The sequence below is a fragment of the Lemur catta genome, chromosome 7 (assembly GCF_020740605.2).
Source record: "Lemur catta isolate mLemCat1 chromosome 7, mLemCat1.pri, whole genome shotgun sequence".
NCBI lineage: Eukaryota > Metazoa > Chordata > Mammalia > Primates > Lemuridae > Lemur > Lemur catta.
Genome location: NC_059134.1, coordinates 57,717,541 through 57,741,927, shown reverse-complemented (window position 1 = coordinate 57,741,927; position 24,387 = coordinate 57,717,541). Strand labels below are relative to the sequence as shown.

The 24,387-nt window shown below is 43.7% G+C and overlaps 2 protein-coding genes across 3 annotated transcripts in view; one reads left to right on the top strand and one right to left on the bottom strand.

Moving 5' to 3' along the window:
• Positions 1 to 8,172, top strand: part of RNF169 (ring finger protein 169) — an 81,028-nt gene extending 72,856 nt beyond the window's left edge. The window contains exons 5-6 of the mRNA XM_045555471.1: positions 608 to 707; positions 1,138 to 8,172. Of these exons, the coding sequence (XP_045411427.1) occupies positions 608 to 707; positions 1,138 to 2,322 (1,285 nt within the window). The 3' untranslated portion in view covers positions 2,323 to 8,172. The remainder of the gene's footprint in view (positions 1 to 607; positions 708 to 1,137) is intronic.
• A 555-nt stretch (positions 8,173 to 8,727) lies between these two features.
• The window catches only part of XRRA1 (X-ray radiation resistance associated 1), a 69,725-nt gene continuing 54,065 nt past the window's right edge, over positions 8,728 to 24,387 (bottom strand). For both annotated transcript variants that reach the window (XM_045555473.1, XM_045555472.1), the window contains 7 exons: positions 17,793 to 17,886; positions 16,944 to 17,059; positions 13,402 to 13,749; positions 10,753 to 10,951; positions 9,869 to 9,984; positions 9,557 to 9,662; positions 8,728 to 9,155 (listed from right to left, as the gene is read on the bottom strand). In XM_045555473.1, the coding sequence (XP_045411429.1) occupies positions 8,902 to 9,155; positions 9,557 to 9,662; positions 9,869 to 9,984; positions 10,753 to 10,951; positions 13,402 to 13,749; positions 16,944 to 17,059; positions 17,793 to 17,886 (1,233 nt within the window). In that variant the 3' untranslated portion in view covers positions 8,728 to 8,901. The remainder of the gene's footprint in view (positions 9,156 to 9,556; positions 9,663 to 9,868; positions 9,985 to 10,752; positions 10,952 to 13,401; positions 13,750 to 16,943; positions 17,060 to 17,792; positions 17,887 to 24,387) is intronic.

The following is a 24,387-nucleotide window of genomic DNA, read 5'->3' as shown; positions in this document are numbered from 1 at the left end:
ACTGTGGAGTTTGGTTTGGGTTATAAATTCATAATGTAATACATAAGACAAAAATCATATGTTCTTGAAATCTCTTAATTCACCAGGATTTAGGCCTTTAAAAACTCAAATGTGATGGATTGAGGGACTACATTTAATTTTAACTTCCTACATAAAGATCCAGTACACTGCTCTGCATTTTTCTAAGTATTTCATTTGTTTCATGGCTGATTTAGATTGCTTGAGGAGAGGTTTGGGTCTAATAAAAGGAAAAATTGTTGTTTGTAAAGGTGATTTAACACTGTATCTACTGTATTAAGGAAGGGGAAATATCCCTGTATCTCTGTAAGCATAGGTAAAACAGCTATTGGTCTTGCCTCATTTTGGCAGGGTCTGGTTTGGAAACAAAAGCTTGAACCATCTGTTCTCTTTGGAGCATTCTCTCTTTTGGCAGAGTTTGTTCTTAGAATATATCTTTTTAATAAATTAACTCATTTTCTATTGTAGCTGCCCAAGGGAATTATCTTTCTTGGTGAGTGGCTTAGAAAACACAAAAGAGATTGTCATCCTGTTTCCTTAACTAGTATATGGACTAATTTTGACTATATATCTTTTATTTATTTTTTAGGAAGCTGAACTCCAAGGTGGAGAGGAGTCAGAGCTGTAGTGACACAGCTCAGGAAAGAGTGAAGAGCAGACTCAGAGCAGCCCCAGCCAACAAAGCCAAGGTACACCTGAGCCCCAGGCTGCCAGGGCTCACAGGTCCTGCCCCAGAGCCGCCTCTGCACATGGTCACGAAAGAAACTAGTCCAGATGAGAAGAAGCAGAGTGAGCCCAGGCATGTTAGTTATGTTGGAGAATTCTAGAAACAGATGTGAGGGAAGAGAGTTTGAATTATTAGGGCCATTGGAGAAACCACTTTAAAAGCTCTAGATAAGGGTTTTTTTCCCTACAGATTTTCAATTTCATTAATTGTTCCAAGTGTGTAGGAGTTTCTGCTAACTAGTATGCTTTCTAGGTTAGAGATTTTCTCCATTTCTCAGGCTCACATTACCTTTCATTCCATTTCTTGTCCTTCTCTTTCGTATCCCTGCACCATCATAAAGAAATGGTGAAGGAAAATATATATGTATGTATAATCTTTTTAATCTCTTTCAGGTCACAGCTGTGACTCCAGCCTCCAACCCCATCATTGGTGTCCTCTTTTCCACTCAAAACAACCGCTGCCTCTCAGCCCCTGACTTAACCATCGAAAAGCGTCTACCCTTTAGCTCCCTCTCATCCTTGGCTTCCCTGCATAAACCAGAGCGTTCTATCAGCCCTGAGAGCAATGACAGCATCTCTGAAGAACTAAACCATTTCAAGCCCATTGTCTGCTCACCATGTACTCCTCCCAAGAGACTCCCTGATGGCCGTGTGCTAAGTCCCCTCATCATCAAATCAACACCGCGCAACCTAAACAGAAGCCTGCAGAAGCAGACTTCTTATGAGGCCAGTCCACGGATCCTCAAAAAGTGGGAACAGATCTTTCAGGAGCGGCAGATCAAAAAGACCCTTTCAAAAGCCACTCTTACCTCCCTGGCTCCTGAAACAGGGGAAGACCTACTAAGCTCTGAAGTTACCCATTCTAGCAAAGAGAAGCCACTTCTGGCTTTAAATGCAAGATTGTCCAGTGGGCAACTACTCTCCGAGTGTACTGGACCCACCTCCACTGACCTTGATTATTTCCCCTCTGTTAGCCAAACAAGAGCAGAACAGGACAGTGATAGTAAAAGGAACACTGAGATCCCATTGGAAACCTGCTGTTCCTTAGAACTCAAAGGGGGAGCTAGTGGGACTTCTTTGGAGAGGGAACCATTTGAGGGGTCAGGGTCAACCCCAGATGCCAAGTTAGACAAAACCTGTATAAGCAGAGCCATGAAAATCTCAGCAGTTAATTCAGTGCTACCCAAAAACAGTGTTTTGGGTGGAGTCCTCAAAACAAAGAAACAATTAAAGACATTAAATCATTTTGATCTGGCTAATGGTGTTCTAGTAGACAGCCTAAGTGAGGAGCCACTTCCTTCCTTGCGTCGGGGCCGGAAAAGACACTGTAAGACCAAGCACTTGGAACAAAATGGCTCCCTTAAGAAACTGCGACCAACCAGTGGTGACGTGGGTCTGGCCCCAACAGACCCAGTACTGCGAGAGATGGAGCAGAAATTGCAGCAGGAGGAAGAGGACCGACAGCTGGCTCTGCAGCTGCAGCGCATGTTTGACAACGAGAGGCGGACTGTGAGTCGGCGGAAAGGAAGTGTGGATCAGTACCTCTTACGGTCCAGCAACATGACCGGGGCCAAGTAGCACTTAATGGACAGCGTTACCGATTTTTAAGAGGTCTTTGGCCTTGATCATTTATACTGAAGAGCTGAGTGTTCTCACTTTGGTTTTCTTATAATGGCAAAACACTGTCTAATACGGTTCTGAGAGGTTCCAGGGCCTTTGCAGTCGATATCCAAGGGAACTGCGTCTCTGTTTCTGTGTGACCCAGGTCAGAAGCACTCCTCACTCCCCGAGTGACCCACCCCTTGAGGGCTTCTGGGCCAAATCTGGCAGCACCCACTTGGAATGAGTTTTGGAATGGCCTCATTCAGGAACATAATGGCCACAGTTAGAAATGGTAGAGGAAAGAAAGAGGAGATACCTTCTCAAACTGTTAGACCTCCTGACTTCTTTCAACAGGGAGCTGTTTTAAATCAGCCTTGCAGATAAAAATTAATTCCATCTGTTTCAAAGAAGTGGAACAGTATAGTTCTTTGGGAGATCCAAAATGATAGATTGTTATGTTCCTCTTTTTCCTGCCCCTTGCCACAAATAAATACCTGCCTAAATCAGTTGAGCTATGCTTCTTCAAAAGTTGATTTACATTCTCTGTTTTAAAAATAACTTTGATTAATGCTGTATAGTTGACAGAGTACATTCACAGGCATTGTTTAATTTGGTCTTCCCAGTAGACCTAACGTACAAGCGATATTAGCCTCATTTTTAGATGATGAAACTACAGTGCAAATGTTCTTGTTCTCTCAACTACTAAGAGGCATAGCCCAGACTGACTGGGTCTCCTGACAACAAATGCAGTGGATTTTCTACAGGTTTCCCAAATGGACCACAAGCCAGTGGCAGGCCAGGGGAGCCTAGGGAAAGCAAGGCTGGGCATTGAACACTGATAGTGCAAAATCCACATGCAAATAATTAAGATTGACAGGATGTATAAACATACACTGTGCAGTTATCCCCATCCCCTACAGGTTCAGCCTTCTGTTTTCCTGGGGGTTCCAGCCTATGAGACATAACTACAATCAAGTGTGATTATTACTTTCCACATGGCCAAGGGTTATCTGCAATGTTGATCTAAAATCCTGAAGATTCACCCTGAAGTCAGGCAAAGAACAATGCTGAAACTCCATACTATGGAAATAAGGTATCTAGCTGGATGCAGCTGGTAAATTCAGTCCCATGGACCTTTGGGGTTTATTTTCCTTAGCAGCTGACACCATGTGTCTTTTGCATCCCTGGTGGTGCTTGGTGCTTCTGCCCATCTGGGCTCATTGAGAATAGGGATTAAGGTATGATTTTAGGGAATCTCAGATGGGCTGGCATTCCCTGTGTGTGTATGAGCTGTTACTATAAAGTCATGTGACTGGCATTTTAACAAACCTTCCAGAGCTTATATATCCCAATGTATGTTGTCCCCCTGAATAGCCCCAGCAGGATACTGCATAGCTTTTCCAATGGTATTGCCATTGGTGAAAACATTTCTGGAACAGTCTTCAAAGACTAGAAACATCTGAAAACAGACTCCCAAAATGTTAGAACTGGGAGGGACCTTAATGGTCATCTGTTCCAACCTCCTCCTTTTACTAAGGCAGAGGCTAAGGTTCAGGACAGTGATTCACTGGTTAAGGGAGTTAGTATAACACCCTCTTTTAATTCTTCTCAGGAGATTTGCCCTCTTCTTCTCAGGGCAAATCTGTAATCTTTTGTGGTTACAGGAGAGAGAATTTTAAGTTTGAAACTACCCAGGAGCTATTTGAAGTCTCTGGGGAAGAAGGGGACTTATCAAGAGGGTTTGAGTAATAAATGCTGTAAAGCAGTCAGAGCCATTTTCTTGTGCAGCTCATAGTTCCCAAACAGTTCCCAAAGAGAAGTTCCAGAGATGTCTTAAGCATTGTGGTCATCACTGAGATACGTAGAATGTCTTCGGTGACTACTTTGGTGGGGAACATTACTCACCTGAATGTATGTATTCTGTGTTCTGTGTGTGTGTGTCTGTGTGTGTGCATGCACGCACGCACATGTGCAGATGTATGTTTAAGAAAGATACATTAATTTCATTACTTTAGAGTCACACCGCTTCATTTCTAGGTCCTACCAGCAACATATGGCCTCCAAGGGCTGGAGGGCATGTTAGTGCCCAAAACAGAAGATCTGGCACTAGTCTGCAGAGGACAGCGAGGGTGACCTTACCAAATGCCCTTAGAGAAAACTTATCAGTTACTACTACCATTTCATGTATTTCCTTTTTGATTGTAGTAAATATTATCGGAAGGCTAGTCTTGTTGGTAGGAGCAAAGACACTTATTTTTCCACTTGCCACATTTTTCTATATCTCCAATAATTTGAAAAACACTTTTCAGTTGGAATTGATTTTTGGTTTTGGTAAAAAGATAAATATTTTTAATAGATAAAAGATATATATTTTAAATATTTCCCCAAATTAACACTTTGATTTTAAGAAATTGCATAGCAGTAGCAAAAAGTGCAGAGTGAAAAGCTACTTCTTGTTAAGTGAATATTTCAAACACTAGATCCAGCTTACTGACTTTCCCTCTTGCACCTACTCTGATGCCCAGGATGGCATTGACCGTGGTTTTCCAGACTTCCTTTTGAGCAGTAGAACTTCAAATACAGGCAGAGTGGTTTAGGTTAAGGAGGGAAGAAGCTTAATCTTTAATCAGTGTGGCTTTGGAGGAAGAGAAAAATCACTAAAATATTACCTGTATTTTAAGTTTAAGATGCTTCCCATCCTTAGTAACTAAAACCTGAGTGCTTTTTCTCTCTGAAAAATTTCCCTTTCTTGTTGCTTGTTAGTCACAAATAGAGTTGTTGATGTGGATTCTTTGAGGGGAAAGAGTGAGAGAAAAAGACAAGAAAAATAGAATGATGGGGGAGGTTTTGTGAGCTAGAATGAGAGATGTACTCTTTCACAAAATGTATTTCTCACAAGTCATTGAAGTCCAATTCACCATACAAATTACCCATGTCTTACTCTATTCCTTATATATATGCATCCTGTGTTTTTTTTCATTAAAGAAGTTATGAGAGGTGGGAGGGTAAAGGTCATTCTGATGGGAAATCCAAGTGGGGTAACCTTAGAAGGGGGCTTTCGGCTCTTTTTCTTAGAGAGGGAAAGACACTTTGGGAACATGTTCATGACCCGTTGATTGTATCTGCTGGAAGAAGTCATCTGGGCCTGTTGGGTTGGTATCGAATCAGGGGATTATGCATTCAGCCCCTGGCCCCTTTCATATAATTGCCTCTTTTTAAAAAAGGTTAAAGTCTTGGCTGAGGCTTGCCGGGGAAACCTTTCCTAAGTGGCTTCATTTATTTTTTAAGATTTTAGTTTGTAAATTTTTGCTTGGAAGAAGCACTGGTGGTAAATATCTTCTGGTTTTTGTTTATTTTCCCTAAAGGAAAAATGTCCTTAAGAGATTAAAGCTGCTTAATTAATTGCTGTCTGGTACAAACTGGCAAACTGACTCAAATGGGAAGCTGCCATTGTGTCTGACTGGTTCAGCTGATGATTGAAGGCCATTCATCCTTTCTTTTCCATGTGACATACATTTCTTGAGCTTCAAATTTGTGACTCAACCCTGTGTTGAGTCATGGAGATACAAAGACAGAAAGGACAGTCCCTGTTCTTGGGGAGCTCAGTGTCTAATGGAATGTATTTGAGTGTATGTGTGGCTGAAGAGTTTGTTAATGGTCTTGTGAAAGGCCTTTTCTTTCATAGCTGTTTGATGGTCGCATTTAGGATTCTGTACAGCACCTAGCTGGCTGCATTGGACATTTTAGAGACCCCATCAGTATTTGTGAATTTGATTGCAACATTGCTTTTCATTTACTAAGTAATTTTACCAAGGGAGAATGAATTTTCTCCTCTAGTGATTACAGGACAGTAACATCTCTTCAGGAGCTGCTTTTAGCTTAAGCCCCAAGAAATAAGGCAGGTTGTGGATCACTGACGTGGTCAGAGGAGGCCCAGACTTCAACTTAGTGACCTCCTAATCTCTCCCCCAACCTGACCTGTCATCAGAGCTGGCAGCAGCTTGAGATTCCTTTCCTTTTTCCTGCCTGGCTTTTCATTGAAATGGAAGGCTGGCAGGAGAGGGTGAAAGAATCAAAGGCTGGATCATAATCAGAGAATGTTATGGCTAGAATGGGCATGGCAATTATCCAACTTAAACTTTTCTCTCTATCTTTTTTTAACAATTGAGGAATTTGAGATCCAGTGCCCTGTGCCCTGTTTTATACTGTAGTTTTCCATAGTCTGAATAAATAGTCCTTAAAGTTTTACACACACACACATACAAATTTGCTTAATGAGAACACCCAAGTGATTAGGAGGCTTTTTGTTTTTACAGCCTTTTCTTCCTAATTATTTCAGTTAGAATTAAAATGTGCTTGTATCCCCCAGATATACACTCAGGTAGGAAAAATCTCCATAGTATTAGTAATGTGAATGTTGAATCTTGGGAAGTGATATATTTTGATTGGAATTATTGTCATTTTAATTATAAATTAAATTTAATAATTTTAATTAAGGGGTAAAAGTCAGCTAATTTTTCTTTACAAATCAGAAACTCCTTAGGGTTTTAAATGTTTCTCAGCCAGCCTTTTCCTCATCAACCCATAGAATGGTCTTTTGGCCTCGTCTTTAGAGTGAACAGAGCTGATTCTAAATTCTTGTGACTGAATGAGAAAGGTTTATGGGCGAGAGGAAGCAGATTCTAGGGGAAGAGGCTGCTGAATAGATTTTCTTATGAAGATGATTCAGAAATGTATTTTTACACGTGATTGTTATCCACTGTAGCTTTCTTAAGAAGTTTATAGAGAAGAGACTTAGTTATATGCAGAGGTCACCAGTTTAGAGATTAGTCAAATTGGATCATGGAAAAAGTGCCAAGAATGAATGTACAGATTGTTCTGTGTAGTATCAGGATTTTTATTTCCTTCCTAAGAAGAAAATTTACTCACTCTCCTTTGTGAGTAAATGCCTCCTTGATGTCTTGTCTGTAAGGTGGCAACTTTTCACAGCCTTCGTCTTCTGAGGGGCAACCTCAAACTCTGAGCAGGCTCCCTCCCTCCCTCCCTTTATTGGTGTCTTATCTTAAATAAAAATAATAATTGGACAAAGCCAAGGTGAAACAAGGCTTGTTCATCTTCCTTTCCTCTCCTCTCGTGTAGTATGAGGTAAAAACAGGCAACTTCAGATATCAAGCTGTTAGAGCTCGAGAGGCTGTTGGTTCCAGATTAATATGGCAGCAGGCAGATTCCCCTTGTTGGCACCCCCCCAAACTCCAAAGCTGTGCCACCAATGGGAGCAGAGGCTCTTCCTCAGTGGGTTCCGAACTGTTTGCATCAAACATGGCATCACCAACCTTAAGGCTCCAGCAGAGCACTTAAAATCCTAATGAAAGAATAGATACTATGCAAGGGAAAAAAATGATTATCTTATATGCTAATGGATTTTTTTTTTCTTTTTGCACCTGATGTGCTGTTTACTCTCAATGCTGTACAAATATAGTTGTTCTAAGGGCCTTTCACCCTCCTGCCTAGAAATAGAAAACGGGTTGTGTGTTGGTTTTATTCAAACTGATGTCTGCTTTAGAATTGGAGAAGGTACCTGGATCCTTCCAGACTGCTACTGCTGGCTGCCTCCTCCTCAACTCATCATAAAGAGCATTTTGACAAAGACAGAGGACTCGGAACAGGGCATGCCTTGTCAGGGATTCTTATGCCATCACGGAAATGGCGTGGAATCAAGTGGGATGATATCTTGTTTATTTAAACAGTACCAAAGCGCATTTGCCTATGTTTGCCTGCTTGAGGCGAGGCCCAAGTTGAAAACACAGTAAAGCAAACTCATGAAAGAGAATGTTCTGTTTCTATTCAAAGTCTTGTCTCTGGAGAACAATCTCGGACAAACATGGTAAGCTTGGCCTGTGTGGTGTTTGGGTTTTGGTGCTATCTTTGCTCTGGGAAATACTCTAGTTGGAATATCTTGCTTTGACATTCAGAATGGTGGGAAAGATTAGGAGCTGGGATAGGGTTTTCATGGTGTACAACTACATCTTTTGATGTAAGTTACCTCCGGCTTACAATTTATTCGAATTTACAGTTTACTCCAGTTTACTGTCATTTTCACATTCAACCATTCGTGCTCCTAATAAAGGCACCAAGAAAGAGTTTGAGTAAAGATGAATGTACAGGAAATTGTCCTTGACATAGGGCTGTACTCAGAACATTTGTTATTTGGGGAACATTTTTCAGGAATTCATCAAAATCCCCATGACATTGTTTTTCATCCAACAGAGAACAAACATATCTCGTGTCATCTAAACTTGGAAAACTAATTTGAAGTGCAGGCATGACAACACCGCCGTGGCCTAGGTTCCAAGAAAGAATGTGTGGCACCCACTCTATTGCTCTGTGCACCCACTCTTTATTGCTTCCGGACCAGGAGCCGGGTCATGCCCGGCCCAGGGAGGAGAGGTCCTGACGAGGTCCCCACTCTGTGCCGCCAGTGAGCTGCCGAGCTGATCTCTGAGGCCCCGAGAGCCCCCGGGGAGGGCTGGGGTGCAGGCCAGGAGGTGCGCAGCCCTAGCCTTTTGGGTCACTGGCCGTGGGCTCATGGCAGAACTCATCCATGAACTCAAGAAAGCGGCCAAACTTGGGCTGGCCCTCGCTCAGCGCTGGGTGGGCCGGTGGCAGCGGGGTGGCCCCCAACACCCTCCGCAGTGAGCCGCGCACCAGCTGCCGGTAGCGCGCCCGGAACTCCTTCAGCAGCCGCTTGGCCTCCAGGTACTGCTTCTGGTTCACCAGCCGCTGCTCCGTCCGCCGGCGCAGCACGGCGCCTGCAGGGACAGAAGCCGGGAGAGGTAGCAAGCTTGCCCTGGTTCCCACCTAGCCTGAAGCAGCAGGATTTGGTCCAGAGACCCCTAGAAAGTGGGAGGCCGTGGGAAGAGGATGTTAAGGAGGCTGAAACGGCCTTTTCAGCTTGGGACAGTGAGAAGTCGGCAGTATCCCCTCCTGATTCTGTATTAAACCCTGGTTCAGGTCCCTACCAATAAATGTGACTTTAGGCAATCCCTGCCTCACTCTGGGGCTCAGCTTTTCCATCTGCACATGGAAAGGGCTGGGATAGACACGCTCTGAGGGCCCTTCCTGCTCTGACACAAAGCCCTTCTTTTGCCTTATGCCAGCAGATGAGTAAACTGCTGGATCTTGGGTACTGGCAGCTATGCCAGAGCCATACCGAGTGGAGCCTCTGTAATGTTCCGAGGGTCCCGCATGCGAAGGAGGATGTCATCCAGCAGCTGGGCTCGAGTCTTCCTTGGGGGCGGAATAGGGATCCTCTGGGCCTGACAGAAAGTAAGGGAGGAGGGTGTTATGTCAACTTTATGCTCATACTTTCTTGGCCTCACCTCATACAGTCACAGCAACAGGCAGGGGAGCGCTTGGGGCACTGAGAAAGCATGGCCCTCAGAGGGTCCTGAGGGGACAGCCACATCTGTACCTTTTGGGGTCCTGAGAGGCCACTGACACACTCAGTGAGCTGGATGTTTACCTGTTTCTCTTTGGGAACGTAGCGTTTCTGAAGAGTATCCAGCTTGGGCTTGGAGGAGCGGCACACCAGTGGGTGCTTCAGCATATGCTGCAAGGCCTGTGTGTTCTTCTGGATTCCTAGGGCCAGAAGGCAAGATTGAGTCAAGACACTTCCCTCTCCTGGATGCCTCCCCTGATTTCTTCATTCCCTAGTCTCACTGCAGCTCTAGGTAAAAGGATTTGAGAGTTCCCCAAGAAGAAAATCTTGTCCGGATCTGTTGCAGTGCCTGAAGTTCCATCATTCTTCAGTGAGTACTTGTCCCATATGAGCAGAGATCCTAATGGAAAAATAGCACCGGAGTGGGGAAAAGGGCAGACCCCAATGTGACTCTATTAACCTCGGGGTTACACCACAGTGACTGACACCCTAGAGAGTCCAGCTGAGTGCCAGCTCCTTTGGAAGCACATATATTGTTAACATATCAGTCTTAGGAGGCAGCTTCCTCTCTGAGCCCCTTTGCCTGAACCAAATAGGGAGGATTTTGGATGTCAGTTTGGGACTTAACTGGCCTAGCAAGAGTTCAGGAATCTGGCCAGTCTGGGTGTCTGGTCATCAAACCTTTCCTGAGGACTTTTCCATCCAGAGCAGCTGGGCCTACACCAGCTGTAGTCTTGGAACAAGCTGTGGCTCCCCAAAATCAGGTGAAGGCCCAAACCAGGACAGGGGTCCTGACATGTAGGGTTTCAAACCAGGATACCCTAAGAAGCCCTTTGGCGGACATCTAGAAAGAGGACAGCACCCTGGCTGGGAAAAGAAGGCTTGACACCAACCTTGGCTTGGCCTTGATTTGCTCTGGGCTGTGGAGATAGCCCCTTGCCCTGGAGCAAGAGTATGCCCTCACGTACCCTTTGGCTCAATGAAGGCTGGATCAGGCTTAGCTGTCAGCAGCTCTTCATAGCCACGGTACTTGCTGGGGAGGGAGGCAGATGGGAGCTTCCTTCGAGTCCTCTTCACCTCTCTGGGAGCTGTTAGTGGTCTCCTTTGGTCTTTCTCCTTCACCTGTAAATCGTCCCTATGGATGATGGAGGAAGGCAGCTCACTCACCTGTACCCAGGAAGAAAAACATTCATTCATTCAGTGAACACTTCTGAGCATCAGCTCCACTGCTGGTCCCCATGCTGGGCCCTGTTAAGGGCAAGACCAAGACTGAGATTGAAGGAAGCAGACATGAAAATAGATGGCCATATACTTTGATAAATACTGTTAACAGAAGGGAGCACAGTAGTTTTGTGTGATCCCAGAGGAAGCCCTAACCCAGCCTGGAAGCTCTCTAGCGGAAGTGATAACCCTTGCCTGAGCTAAGTCTTGAAGAGCCAGGAGAGCTATCCCCAGGCAAGGGTAGGAAGAAGGTGGACTGCAAGTGAAGAGAAAGGATGACTGCTGCAGGCAAGGGACAGCATGAGCAAAGGTAAGAAACATCAAGGTGCATTTGAAGGAACTAAAGATTGGTACCCCTGGAGTACAATGTGAAGAGACGGGCAACTGGAGTAATAAGCAGGGCCTTTATATGCCAAGCTGAAGGTGTTTTGTATTTTCTTTATCCTCACACCCTGATGGCAAGTGATGGAGGATTTCACAGCCTACTGTAATGGTTTTATTAGAAACATGAAACCTGTATTTCATTTAGGGATGTGGTTATATCCTTTATTGAAATGGCCAACTCAAAAAAGAAATAGGAAATATGAATAGACCTATAACAAGTAAAAAGGTTGAATTAGTAATTTTAAAACTTCCCACAAAGAAAAGCCAAGGACCACCTGGTTTCACTGATGAATTCTGTCAAACACTTAAAGAAGAATTTGGCCCTGTTCCAAAATGTAGAAAAGGGAACATTTTCCAGCTCATTTTCTGAGATCAGTATCACCCTAAAACTAGAGAAAGACATCACAAGAAACGAAAAATACAGACCAATGCATTAATAAATGTAAAAATCCTCAAAAAATATTTGCAAACTGAATTCAACAACATGTAAAAAGATTATACACCATGACCAAGTGGGATTTATGCAAGGTTGATTTAACATCTGGAAATCAAGTAATGAAATAAACTGTCAATAGACTGAAAGACCAAAGCCATATGATCATCTCTATAGACATAGAAAAAGAATTTAACAAAATCCAACACAACTTTTTGATAAAAAACACTCAGTAAATTAGGAATAGAAAGAAACGAGGTTCCTCAACTCTATTAAGGGCATCTCTGAAAAACCCACAGCTAACATCATAATTAATGGTGAAAGACTGAATGCTTTCCTCTAGGAACAGAACAAGACAAGGATGTCTGCTCTAACCACTTCTCTTCAATACTGGAGGTTATAGCCAGGACAATTAGGCAAGAAAAAGAAAAAACCTTTAAGATTTTTTTTTTTTTTTTAACGAACAACATGGTGACTCATGATTGATTGTATTGCTTTGGCTGCTAGGAGCTCAGAGTTACATTTGGCAATACACCTTTACCATGAGAGCAGTAGTGCATGATGTGCATGTTTGAGTGACAGAAGTACCCTTGTATTTGTTAACTTCCTTTCTTGTCCAGATTTTCTTTTCATCTAACTCTCAATTGTTTATTTTTTTAAATATTTATTTGTTTACATTCTGCATTGTTCATAAAGATATTTCTATACTGTATGAATTTATATGTCACTATAAGTCATCTGTGGCATAAGGAAAGATGGATGGATGTACATCCCGGATAGAGTTGGCAGTGGGCAGACTGGAGGGGCAAGACTGGAGGCAGGGAGATCAGGGAGAGGCACGGCTGAATAATAACTTCAAGGGGCCCTGCCAACTCTTCCAGCCTTATATTTCCCTTTCCCTACATGCCACCCTTCTGCTGCACTGACACTGAACATTTGTGGTTCCTGCATATACCATTTTAATTTCCCTCTATACCTTCTTTCATGCTGTTCCCTCTGCCCAGAATGCCCCTGCTGCCACATCTTCACCTGGTTAACTCCTACTCAGCCTGCAAAGTTTAGCTCATTTGAAACTCTTCCAGGAGGCCCTCTGAGGCAGAGGCATTCTTCCTTCCCTTGGGCTCCCAGCCCCTGGGTTTCCCTCAGTCTTAGCACTGATTGCATGTCTTGTTCCTGTCCATCTTCCCCATTAGACTGAGAGCACCTTGAGGGCAGGACCTGTGTCTGCTCTGTCTTTCCAGGATCCAGAGACAGTATCAAAAGTGAAGAGCAGAGAGGCAGGGCAGCAGCAAACCATTCTGAAAACTGGTCAGAACCACATCCCAGTTGGACCCTGGATCTTGTCTGTACTATAGGACCAATATGTCCCCATCAGTAGCCTCCCGGATCTCCCGGGAGGGGAGCCCCCCAGTGGATCTCCCGGAAGGGGCTTGCAAGCCCTGCCAAGGGTGCTGCCTTCTGGTTACAGACTTGCCATGTGCTTGCTCCCAGCTGCCCTCAGCAGCCCCGCCAGCTAAGGGCTGTGCAGGAACCTGTGGCAGCTGGCAGTAAGTGGGCAAGGGCAGTTGGATACGGGTACCTGCGTCAGGAAGATGGACTCCGTGCTCTTGGTGTCCTCATCTGATGGCTGCTCTGGGCTGAGATGGATGGCCGTGTCGCTCGGGTGTGACACAGTCTCTTCACTATGCACAGTGGAGTCGGAGCTGATGGGAGGCAGTGGCACAAAGGTCCGGTGGGGCAGGGAAAGGCCTTCCACGCCCTCAGTGGGTATCTCTGGCCCCAGAGAAGTGCTTTGGGCAGTGGGTAGCTCTTCAGCTTGCTCTGCCTCTGGCTCCAGCATATCCCTCGAGGGAGCCTTCATCGTGGACATGCAGGGGTGATGGAGCAGTAGAGACTGCTTCGGCACCTTTGGAACTTGAGTTTTCACCTGTCATGGGAGAAGGGCTGGATTGGATTTGCTCCCTAATCAGGAATCTCTTCCCCTGGGCCTCGCTAGCCTAAGGCCACTTGTATAGCAGTCAGAGCACAGGGTAAGGACTCACGGAGAGGCGGAGAGGGAAATCAAACTTGTTTGGCATCTATGATATGCCCCATGCATGACATAAGTTGTTTTATTTATACCCAGTGAATAATTATCTTCTTTTTACGGGTGAGGAAACAGGGGCTCAGAGAGGTAAAATGACTTGTCCAAGGTCACAGAGTGCTGCAGTGGCAGAGCCTGGACTATCTGATTCCAGTTCTGGGCTCCAGGCCTCATGCTGCATCCCTGACCGTATCACTGTGGTTCTCAGTAGCCTTACTCTTCAGATCAAGGTTTAATGTGGTGCCCTTGACTTTCCCCAGGGACTCCTAGAAGTGGGTGTTGGGGGATGGTCCTGTACTTTCTGGAAGACGGCAGCACCTGGGCCTTGTCAGGATGCTGGGCTCTGTACCTTATATAAAGATCCAAATGAGAAATCTCTTAGGGTTCAAGACCAAGGAAGCAGCTTCTTTCCTGTTGAACTGCTCACTTTTCTTAATCAATAAAAGCCTAGCACCATTCTCTCCCTCCTTTTTTGCCTCAGCTGCCAGGAGGCAGCCATGTGCCCAATCTACCTCAGCTGGGCTTAGTTTTTCCTCCCCTCTTATTTACATAGTAGATTGTTTTTTATTGTTTGTCAAAGGTATTTGGTCTACTTATATCTGTACTTTTACAGACTGTGCTGTGGAACGCAAAGAGCCCAAGCACTGTATTTAGAAAAATATAGGCCAGAATACAGTTCTATATACACACTGGAGCTTCCATTTCCTCCTTGTGAAATGGGAGAATAGTCCCTGCCCTGCTATAGCGCAGTTTTCCCAAATGAGATTGATTTGTGCAAATGTACCTAACAGACAAAGGAGCATGAAGGATGACTGTTTTATAAAATAAGTTTCATTTTAAGAAAACATTTCCTTTTTGAAAATATGTAAAACCCCAGTGTTTAAACTTGGGCCTGAAGGACCCAAAGTCTTTTCTCAGAACCCGTGCCACAGGAGACAGGCAGCACCGAGCCTCAGCGTCCAAAACAAGTGCCATCACTTGGCGGCTGGTGGGAAGGGCTAACATTTATCCCTTCCTCTTACAGTTCTGTGATGGAGGAGGTCTGAAGGGAATGCTCTTTGTTGATCCCACCACTGCGTTCCCAGCCCTTCCCGTGGGAAGAATGGATAGTCTAATTGGTCAGGGGTTGCTACTCACTGGGCCCTGCCTCACGGGGCGGGGGGGGGGGGGGCTGGATTACTGGCCATCAAGAACAGACTATTTTACCTTCCATCTGTGTTTTCACAAGCAAAGGGCTCACACAGCTTCTTGGTTACAGGCTTGCTCTGGCAGGTTCTCCATTTTCCTCCTGTTCTGTCCATGCCTAGGTATGAAGGGAGGGCCTGCAGCCTTTGTTCATGCAACTGAGTGAGTAAAAGGCCCAGAAGTCTAATCTGCAGCTCTGGCCCCATCTCCGTACGCACACTAGGGCCATGTGGACATCAACCCATCTGGCTTCAGGACTAAGCTACATTCTCCAGCCTAGCCTAGAGGCTGTTTGCCTAGAGTAACAAAGCATTGGTTTGTTTCTCATTTGGCCATTGGTATTTGTGTTTATCTAACTATTATTAGTCAAAACCTTGGATGGAGAAGGGGTGAGGGGTCTCTTGGGCCCCAACATTAACTTTTAACAAGTAAGTTAGTTTACCTCTCTGAGCCTGTTTCCTCATCTGTTGTGAGAATTATTGGATAGTACTTATGCAATTGCTCAGCAAAGTATGGGTGCTCTGTAAAGGACAGAGAAGATTCTGTACTGAGCATCCAGCTCACTCTGATTCTGTTCCCTTCCCAGTTGGCTGATCCTTAGAGGAGGCAACAGACAAGGAGAAAGATGATGGTAACCTTACAAGTTCTATTTCCGACTTTCAGTGGATTGCTGCAGTCCTATGAGGATTCAAGACAAGAGCTTAGCTGGACAGAGGCAAGCTATAGAGGGGGTGGCAGGGGAATAACTGGATTTAACTTTTGGGATCAGCAAGGCTCAGTGCAGCTTTTGGCTGTAGAAAGACTAAAGTTCAGGACAGAGGAGCATTTCACAGAAATTTCTGAAATTCTAGATGAAAGAGGAATTTGACTTATTACATGGCATCTCAGAAGGTGAGTCTAAGAGCACTGGCTGGGAAAGTTAGAAGAGGAATTAGACTGCTCTCAACGTAAGGAAGCACTCCCTTAAGATTCAGGCAGAAGACCTGACACAGCCATTCTTTTTTTTTTTTTTTTTTTTGTGAGATAGAGTCTCACTCTGTTGCCTGGGCTAGAGTGCCGTGGTGTCAGCCTAGCTCACAGCAACCTCAAACTCCTGGGCTCAAGCAATCCTACTGCCTCAGCCTCCCGAGTAGCTGGGACTACAGGCATGCGCCACCATGCCCAACTAATTTTTTCTATATATATTTTTAGTTGTCCATATAATTTCTTTCTATTTTTAGTAGAGATGGGTCTCGCTCTTGCCCAGGCTGGTCTCGAACTCCTGACCTCGAGTGATCCTCCTGCCTCAGCCTCCCAGAGTGCTAGGATTACAGGTGTGAGCCACCACGCCCGGCTGCAGCCATTCTTAATTATTGTAGGTGACTATAACTTGCATTGATATGAATTTTGGGAATTTATAATGTATTTTCATATCTGTTGTTTCATCCAGTGCTCTGAGCAGCTCTGAGAGGTTTTAGAGTTGAGAAAAGTGAAGCTCAGAAAGTGAAACTCTTGCCCAAGGTCAGGCAGCTATGGAAAGTGATGGAACCAGGCTCATTCCTGGGTCTTCTGACTTCAAGGCTGATTCCTCCCCACTTCTCCATAGCTCCTTCTCTGGGCCTTAGTTTCTCTGTAAAATTAGGAGGTCAGACTCAGTGACCTCCAAGGCTGCTCCCTACTCTAACTTTGATTTTCTTGCCCCTCCTGGTTATATCTATATTTAACAGAGCAAGAAAAGGAGAAGGCAATACTGAACCTAATGGAGAGATTCCAGGCATTGTGGAAGAGAGCAGCTCTATCACCAGGTTAGTTTGCATGCATTAGAATAGGCTCCGTTCCTTCTGAGAGTGGGAGTCCTGCCTTGGAAGCCTTACCTTCCGAGATTCCTTCTGAGGCATCAAAATATGATGCTTAGCCTTTACTATCTTCCTTCGAATTAAGCGGATCCCCAGTCTCTCCTGGAGGAAGCTCTTCAGCAGTGGAGGGACCCCTGGTGCCATGATTGGAAAATAAGATTACTAACAGCTGACATTTATACTGGGGCTTACTATGTGCCAGGCACTGTTCAAATTGCTCCTAGGAGACAGAACTGTACTATTCCCATTTGATAGATAAGGAAACTGAGACACAGAGAGGTTAAGGAATTTGCCCAAGGTAACAAAGATAGTGTAGAGCAAGGATTAGAACATCACTGGTGTCACTTCAGGGCCTAGGACTCTAAAATTCCTCCAGCTGCTGTATCTTGGACAGTAGGCTCCACTGCTGACAGCATCGCTGCATTCAGTGTGCTCTGGGAGGAGAGGGCCCTGCATTTAGGCCTGCACTCCTCTCCAACTGGAAAGTGGGAAACAAAGTCACAACAGACCTGTTCCACAAAGCAGAGTATAGCTTAAAGAGTTTTCACGCAGGATCTAGATAATTTGGTATTCCATTCCCAACTCTGTCTCTTTCTTGCTGTGTGACCTTGGGCAGACTATGAACTTCCCTGGGCTTCAGTTTCCACCACTTTCCATGGGGGCAGTAATGCCCGCCTCCCTTATAGGGTTACTGTCAGGATGAGCGGGTGCAGAGCAGGTGCTGAGCACTGCCTACTATTTTCTCCATTCCCCAGTACACCATGAACCTTGTCCATCCTGACACAGAGCAGAGTCCAGGCCTTCCCAGCGGGAATGAGGGTGCTCACATTGCTCCTTGGAGCAGGGGCAGGTTTGTGGGTACCATACCTCGTGTGTGGGCCACCAGAGGGTTGTTATGAAAGATGAGCTCGCAGAGAGATGGGAAGAGAGCTACTGGCAGGACAGCATCCTCCTTTGCAATCTGTAACAAATGCAGGAGAGATCATCAGGTTGACACCGCCCCTTACCTCTGCCCAGGTACATCCAGGCCCCAGACAGCAGGGGTACATGCTTGCCAAGATTGGGGGTAGACGGGGAAGAGATGCTGCTGTGGATGGGACTCACTGCTGGGTAGTACCTTATCCCTGCAATATCACCTGCGAATGCCCAGAATACCTTGCCCCTCAAGTGTGAAATTCCACCATCACTGTTCCATATTAAGAGTTAAGAATTTTTCTCCCGGCCGGGCGCGGTGGCTCACGCCTGTAATCCTAGCTCTGGGAGGCCGAGGCGGGTGGATCGCTCGAGGTCAGGAGTTCGAGACCAGCCTGAGCAAGAGTGAGACCCCGTCTCTACTAAAAATAGAAAGAAATTATCTGGCCAACTAAAAATATATATACAAAAAAATTAGCCGGGCATGGTGGCTCATGCCTGTAGTCCCAGCTACTCGGGAGGCTGAGGCAGTAGGATTGCTTAAGCCCAGGAGTCTGAGGTTGCTGTGAGCTAGGCTGATGCCACGGCACTCACTCTAGCCCGGGCAACAAAGTGAGACTCTGTCTCAAAAAAAAAAAAAAAAAAAAAGAATTTTTCTCCCCTTTCCACACTGGATATGTAGCTTATATTAAGCATGGAGGATGTTGGTGGCAAAAATAGTAACAAACACAAAAAGCACTTGTCTCACAAACAGTCTGGAAGGTTGGAAGAGCACTGATTTTGACTTTAGGATACAATTTGCCTGACACTTCACCTTCCTCAATGCAAACCTACACACCCCATCAGTCTGTCAACAGCACCCCTGATGGCCTCATTCACTGAGGCCAGTCCAGGGCACTGATCTGGGGAGGGATAGGAGACAAGAGGTCAGGGGGACCCACACATCTAAGGGATAAGCAGAGCCAGTGGTAAGGGAGGCTCCGTAGCTATGTGGAACCCAGAGGCTGCCCTGTGAAGCCAGCCTGCAAGTGGTGGCTTGCTGGCCAAGCTAGCCTCTGAAAGGCAAAAAATATATTGATACAACCCTTGTTGAGCAGAGTGCCTGGAACATCTAGGGACTATCTTGAGGTGGGTATCTAGTAGCAATGTAACAGTGTCAGGGCCAGCAGTATCAGAGGGGCCAGAAGTAGGGCAGCAGCCTATCAGACCCTTGGATACTGAAAGGTGTTGGGTCAGATGTAGGACCCATAGATGGCACTAAGGTCCAAGGGCTGGAAGAGGGAGGGCACTTCACTTTGACTTTCTCTGGAGTCTCACTGGGTAGCATGAGATTTCCACTGAGCAACTAACTTCTCTTTCATTTTTATTCATTTAACCAACAAATATTTACTGAATACCTACCACGTGCCAAGCACTTTGTTGAGAATGAGCAAAAGAGTTACCATTCCTGCCCTCAAGTATGGTCTAGTGGGAAAAGCACTGAAGAAATAGTAACACAAAAGACAGGAGATTTATAATGTGGTAAGTGCCACAAAAGAGATGTGGTATGACCTAGTCAGAGAGGTAAGAGAAGGTGTCCCTGAGATCTAAAGGAGGAGTAAGAAGTATTTAGTGAATGCAGTGGGGGGATAGAGTATGTGGCACAGACATCTCTGTATTAACCCAAACCATTTTCTCTTCCTTTAGCACATGCTAGATTATATCTCCTAGCCTCCCAGGCAGTTAGGTATGGTCATGTGACTCAGTTCTAGCCAATGCAACACGGATGGAAGTGATAAACGCTACTTCCAGGTACAGCCTATACAAAATCTCCTGTACCTCCTCTACTTCCCTCCCTCTACTACACTCCCCCTGCTCAACCATCTGTACCCACCAGGTACATAGGGTCCAATAAAGTACTCTTAAGATCCTACGAGATGACAGAGCCATAGCCAGAGGGGACTTGAGGCTCTGAATGATCATGTGGAAGGCCACCTGCCAACCAGGAATATCCACAATGGACTTTGCAAAAGCAAGATATAAACTTTTATTGTGTATAAGTGATTGAGATATTTAAGGTTGCTGCAGCAGCTAGTAATGCTTCACTACGGACAGGAAGTATTCTATGCAAAGAAAACAGTGTGTGAAAGGCCTCACAGCCTGCTGGAGGAATTTAAAGAAGGAAAGTGTGACTAAAAGCAGAGAAAAAGAGGGCGCCTGGTGCAAAATGAGGCTGGAGACGCAAGTAGGGGCCAGACCAAAGGTAGTTAAAGATTTTGGTCCTTGGGGAACGCATTAGATGGATTTTAGAAATACGAGCACCTAAATTTGACAAGACTTGGCGATGGATTAGATATGGGCAGGCTCGGGTTGTGGGTAAGGTGATGTAAAGGTGAGGGAAGTATCAAGAATGACAACCAATTTTGACATGAGTAACTAGGTGGATGATGGAGCTATTCACTAAGATAGGGAACAATGAAAGAACAAAATTTAAAGAGAAAAATATCATTAATTCACTTCGGCTATATGCAAGCTGGAGGTACCTTTCAGACCTCCAAGGAGAGATGTCAAATAGGCAGTTGGATACACTGGTCTGTATACAGAGGAGAGGTCCACATTGGAGTTACAAATTTGTGAGTCACTGTTCCTGGGCCAATGGGTATCTGAAGTCATCCCTAGGAAGAGAGTAGACAGTGAGAGGAGAAAAGGGACTAGGAGTGGGCCTTGAGGGACTCTAACATTGGACCTAGACAGGGGATCAGCAAACCTTTTCTGTCAAGGCCAGATATTAAATGTTTCAGGCTTTGCAGACTATATGGTCCCTGTTGCAACAACTCAACTTTACTGTTATTGCACAAAAGCAGCCATAGACAATTCATAAACAAATAGGTATGGTGGCTCTTTTCCAATAAAATTTCATTTATGGACTCCAAAATCTGAATTTCATATAATGAATCATGGACTATTATCCTTGTTTTTATTTTTTTAACCATTTAAAAATATAAACATCACTCTTAGCACACAGGCTGTACCAAAACCAGGGTTGGCAAACACAGCCTGGGCCAAATTTGGCCCATCATCTGTTTACACTGCCCTTTCTCATTCATTTACATGTTGCCTTTTGTCCTACAAGTGCAGAGGTGAGTAGCTGCAACACAGTAAAATATTATCTGGCCCTTTACAAAAAAAGTTTGCTGGCCTCTTATCTAGACTCCAAAGAAAGAGGATAAACCTATAAAGGTGCCTAAGATGTGTTGATCAATGACTACAATGGTGGTTAAAGTGGGTGTAGAATCTCTTGTGTGCAAATTAGGGGATCAAGAGGCAATAAATACAAAAAGGGGATAGAGAATTTAATTTTGTTAGGATGCAAAATTCCATCCATCCAAAGTTGAAGATTACAATTAAAATTGATAAAAAGTTGAATGATACTTAGGGCATGTGTATCATATTTTCTGTGAAATTAAGCCCCAGCTCAAAGATATGGGTTTAAGATTCTGGCTGATGTACCGAGTAGCATCTGGCCATCAGCCTAGCCTGTTCCCTTATAGGGTGAGTTAAATGCTTCTGGAAATACATTCAGGTTCCAATGATAATTTTAAATTTCTATTCAATCTCATTGAGAGCATATAACAGTCTCTCAAATTTATAAACTAAATAAATATTAAAGATTAAGTGAAAATGATTACTTTAGACACAAAAAACTTCCAGATTTTGAGTGAATATTCTAGATGTGTAAGTTCTATTTGAAGGCAGAATTGATTTTAAAGTTTGTAACTTTAATAAATTGAGTATTAATTTCAACACAGTAGCTGTTCCTTAACATCAAAATATTCATCTAACAAACTTATTGAGCATCTATCATGTATCAGGTAATGTTCTAGATGATAAGAATATAGACATAAGCAAAACCAAAGTCCTAGCATTAAAAAAATTACAGTAGTAGACAACTGATAATTGACAAAAAGATATATAATTTGTTAGATGGTAACTGTCATAAAGAAAAACACCATTTAAAAACTCAAGTACAAATGTAGAAAAATGGAAAGAGTGCTGCTCCAACCTTAATAAGAAGAAAAAAAGGCTGAATAACCCATAAAATCATAACTTTTCTTGAGTCCAGCAGAGAGCTAAGGTCTCAGGGCAATCACATGGCCTGAAATCTAAGGAAAGACTGGCACCTCCAAGGAGAGATGGGACATGGACACTGGCCCACCTGTGGCAGAACACAAATGGAACACAAGCATTTAACACATTGACTGCCACACTAAAAAAATTTTTTTTCCTTGAGGCCATAGTGTTTTATTATGAAAATAGAATAAAAACTTACAAAACAAAACTATCCTTTCTAATCTAATGAAAAATGAAATTTATTGACTTCTATTCATTTAATCTACATTTTTAGAATTAATTTGTCAATATTAATTGTAACAATAAGAACATCAACAAGCTTTTCATGAACCAACTGTAGGGTTTGCCCAGTTTTTGCTTCACAAGGCCCTGGGCTCAAAACTAGCATGAACTAAATACAACTCACATGGCAGTTAATGTGTTAAGAAGAAATTGGCTAAAAATTTTAATGACTTGCTAAAGACCAAGCATGGCCTAGAGTAAGAGAGTAGAACCCCTGAGAGCTGCAGACTCCGGAGGACTTCACACCCAATTGTGTGGGAAAGACTGGAGGCAGGAGAGAGATTGGAGACAGCCTTCCTTGGTGGTGTGGGCCTGTAGGAGAGCCGCTGCCACTGCAGGAAAGGCAGGAAGCCTTGCCAACCCTTCTGCCTACGGAACAAAAGCCTTCAGCTGCTGAGGAAGTTCAGCAAACCCTGTCAGCCCAGAGCACTGCATCTGGGGAAGGGAAATAACATAAAAACCCACTACTCAGGGAGTAAGGACAGGAAACCAACCTGGGGCTAATACATTAGAGGTCTCCTCCTGGTAGGTCAGCGGTAGGACCACTGAGAAAGGCCCACTGAGAAAGGGACCCAGGGCTGCCTAAGATGGGCTGGAGCCTCCCTTTGGTCCCTACAACAAGACTAGCAAGCACTAAGTAACAAGCAAAAGCAGTTTACTTGCTGAGTGGAGGGAAAGAGTGTAGAAATAAACCCCTCTGAGGTTCAGGCACATAGGAAAGGCTTAAAGCTGAGGATAGAGCAGGAACACTGAGAAAAACATTCTGGAACATTTGCAAGAACTAACTACATGCTGTCTAAAAGACATGTCCCTTAACTATAAAGATATATATATATAGGTTGCAAATAAAAGGATAGGGAGAGATGTACCACACAAATAGTAAGCATGAGAAAGCTATGTAGCTATATTAAAATCAGACAAGATAGACATCAAGACAAGGAGTATTATTAGAGGCAAAGGAAGACAATTCATAATAATAAAAGTATCCACATATTAGGTAGATATAACAATTCTAAATGTATATACACTGGATAGCAGACTTCAAAATACATGGAGCAAAAACTGACACAACTAAAGGGAGAAATAAATAAATCCACAACCATAAGTAGAGATTTTAACACACTATTCTCAGTAATTGATGTAACGAACAGAGAAAAGTACAGAGAAGATGTAAGTAACACTACCAACCACCTTAACTTAATCAATATTTATAGAACACTATCCCCCAAGACTTCAGAATACATTTTTTCCTAAGTGTACATGGAGTGGTCACCAAGATAGACCATAGGGGTGGAACATAAAGTTTAAACAGATTTCAGAAGAATGAAATTTTACAGATTTTTATCTGCCCACAATAGTATTCAATTAGAAATAAACAAATACAAGACATTTAGAAGAGCCCCGTATTTGGAAATTGAACAGCTCACATCTAAACAACCCATGGGTCAAAGAAGAAATCACAAGAAAAATTAAAATACTTTAACTGAATAAAAAAAAATGATGTATCACAATTTGTAGAACACAGCTAAAGCAATGCTTAGAGAAGAAGTTTATAGCTATACATGTTTATACTAGAAAGGAGAAAGATCTAAATCAATGATGTAAAATTATACTACTTAGGGAGCTAGAAAAAGATCAAATTACATTTGTTGTAAGTAGAATAACAGAAATAAAATTATGAGCAGATATCAATGAAATGGAAAACAAATAATAAAGAAATCCAGTGAATTCAGCAGCTAGTTTAATTTTAAAAAGTCAATAAAAAGGATAACATCTAACTATTATGGATCAATAAAATAAGAGAAGACAAATTACCAATTTCAAGAAGAGGGACCCATAACACATCTATGGCCCCCTGATTTTCGACAAGGGTGTGAAGATCATTCAGTGGGGGAAAGTCTTTTCACTAAATGGAGTTGAGAATACTGAATATCCACATGCAAAAGAATGAAGGTGATGCCTGTATCACACCATATAAAGTTTAACTCAAAAAAGAACAAAGACTTAAGTGTACAGCTAAAATTATAAAACTCTTAGAAATAAACACTTTAGGATTTAGCTGTATCAACTGCTTGCCTTAGGAGGAATGTAAGCAGAGTATCTTTTAACTCTTGCATTTCAGACTTCAGTAGGGCTCAATTAGTGGAATTTACAGAAA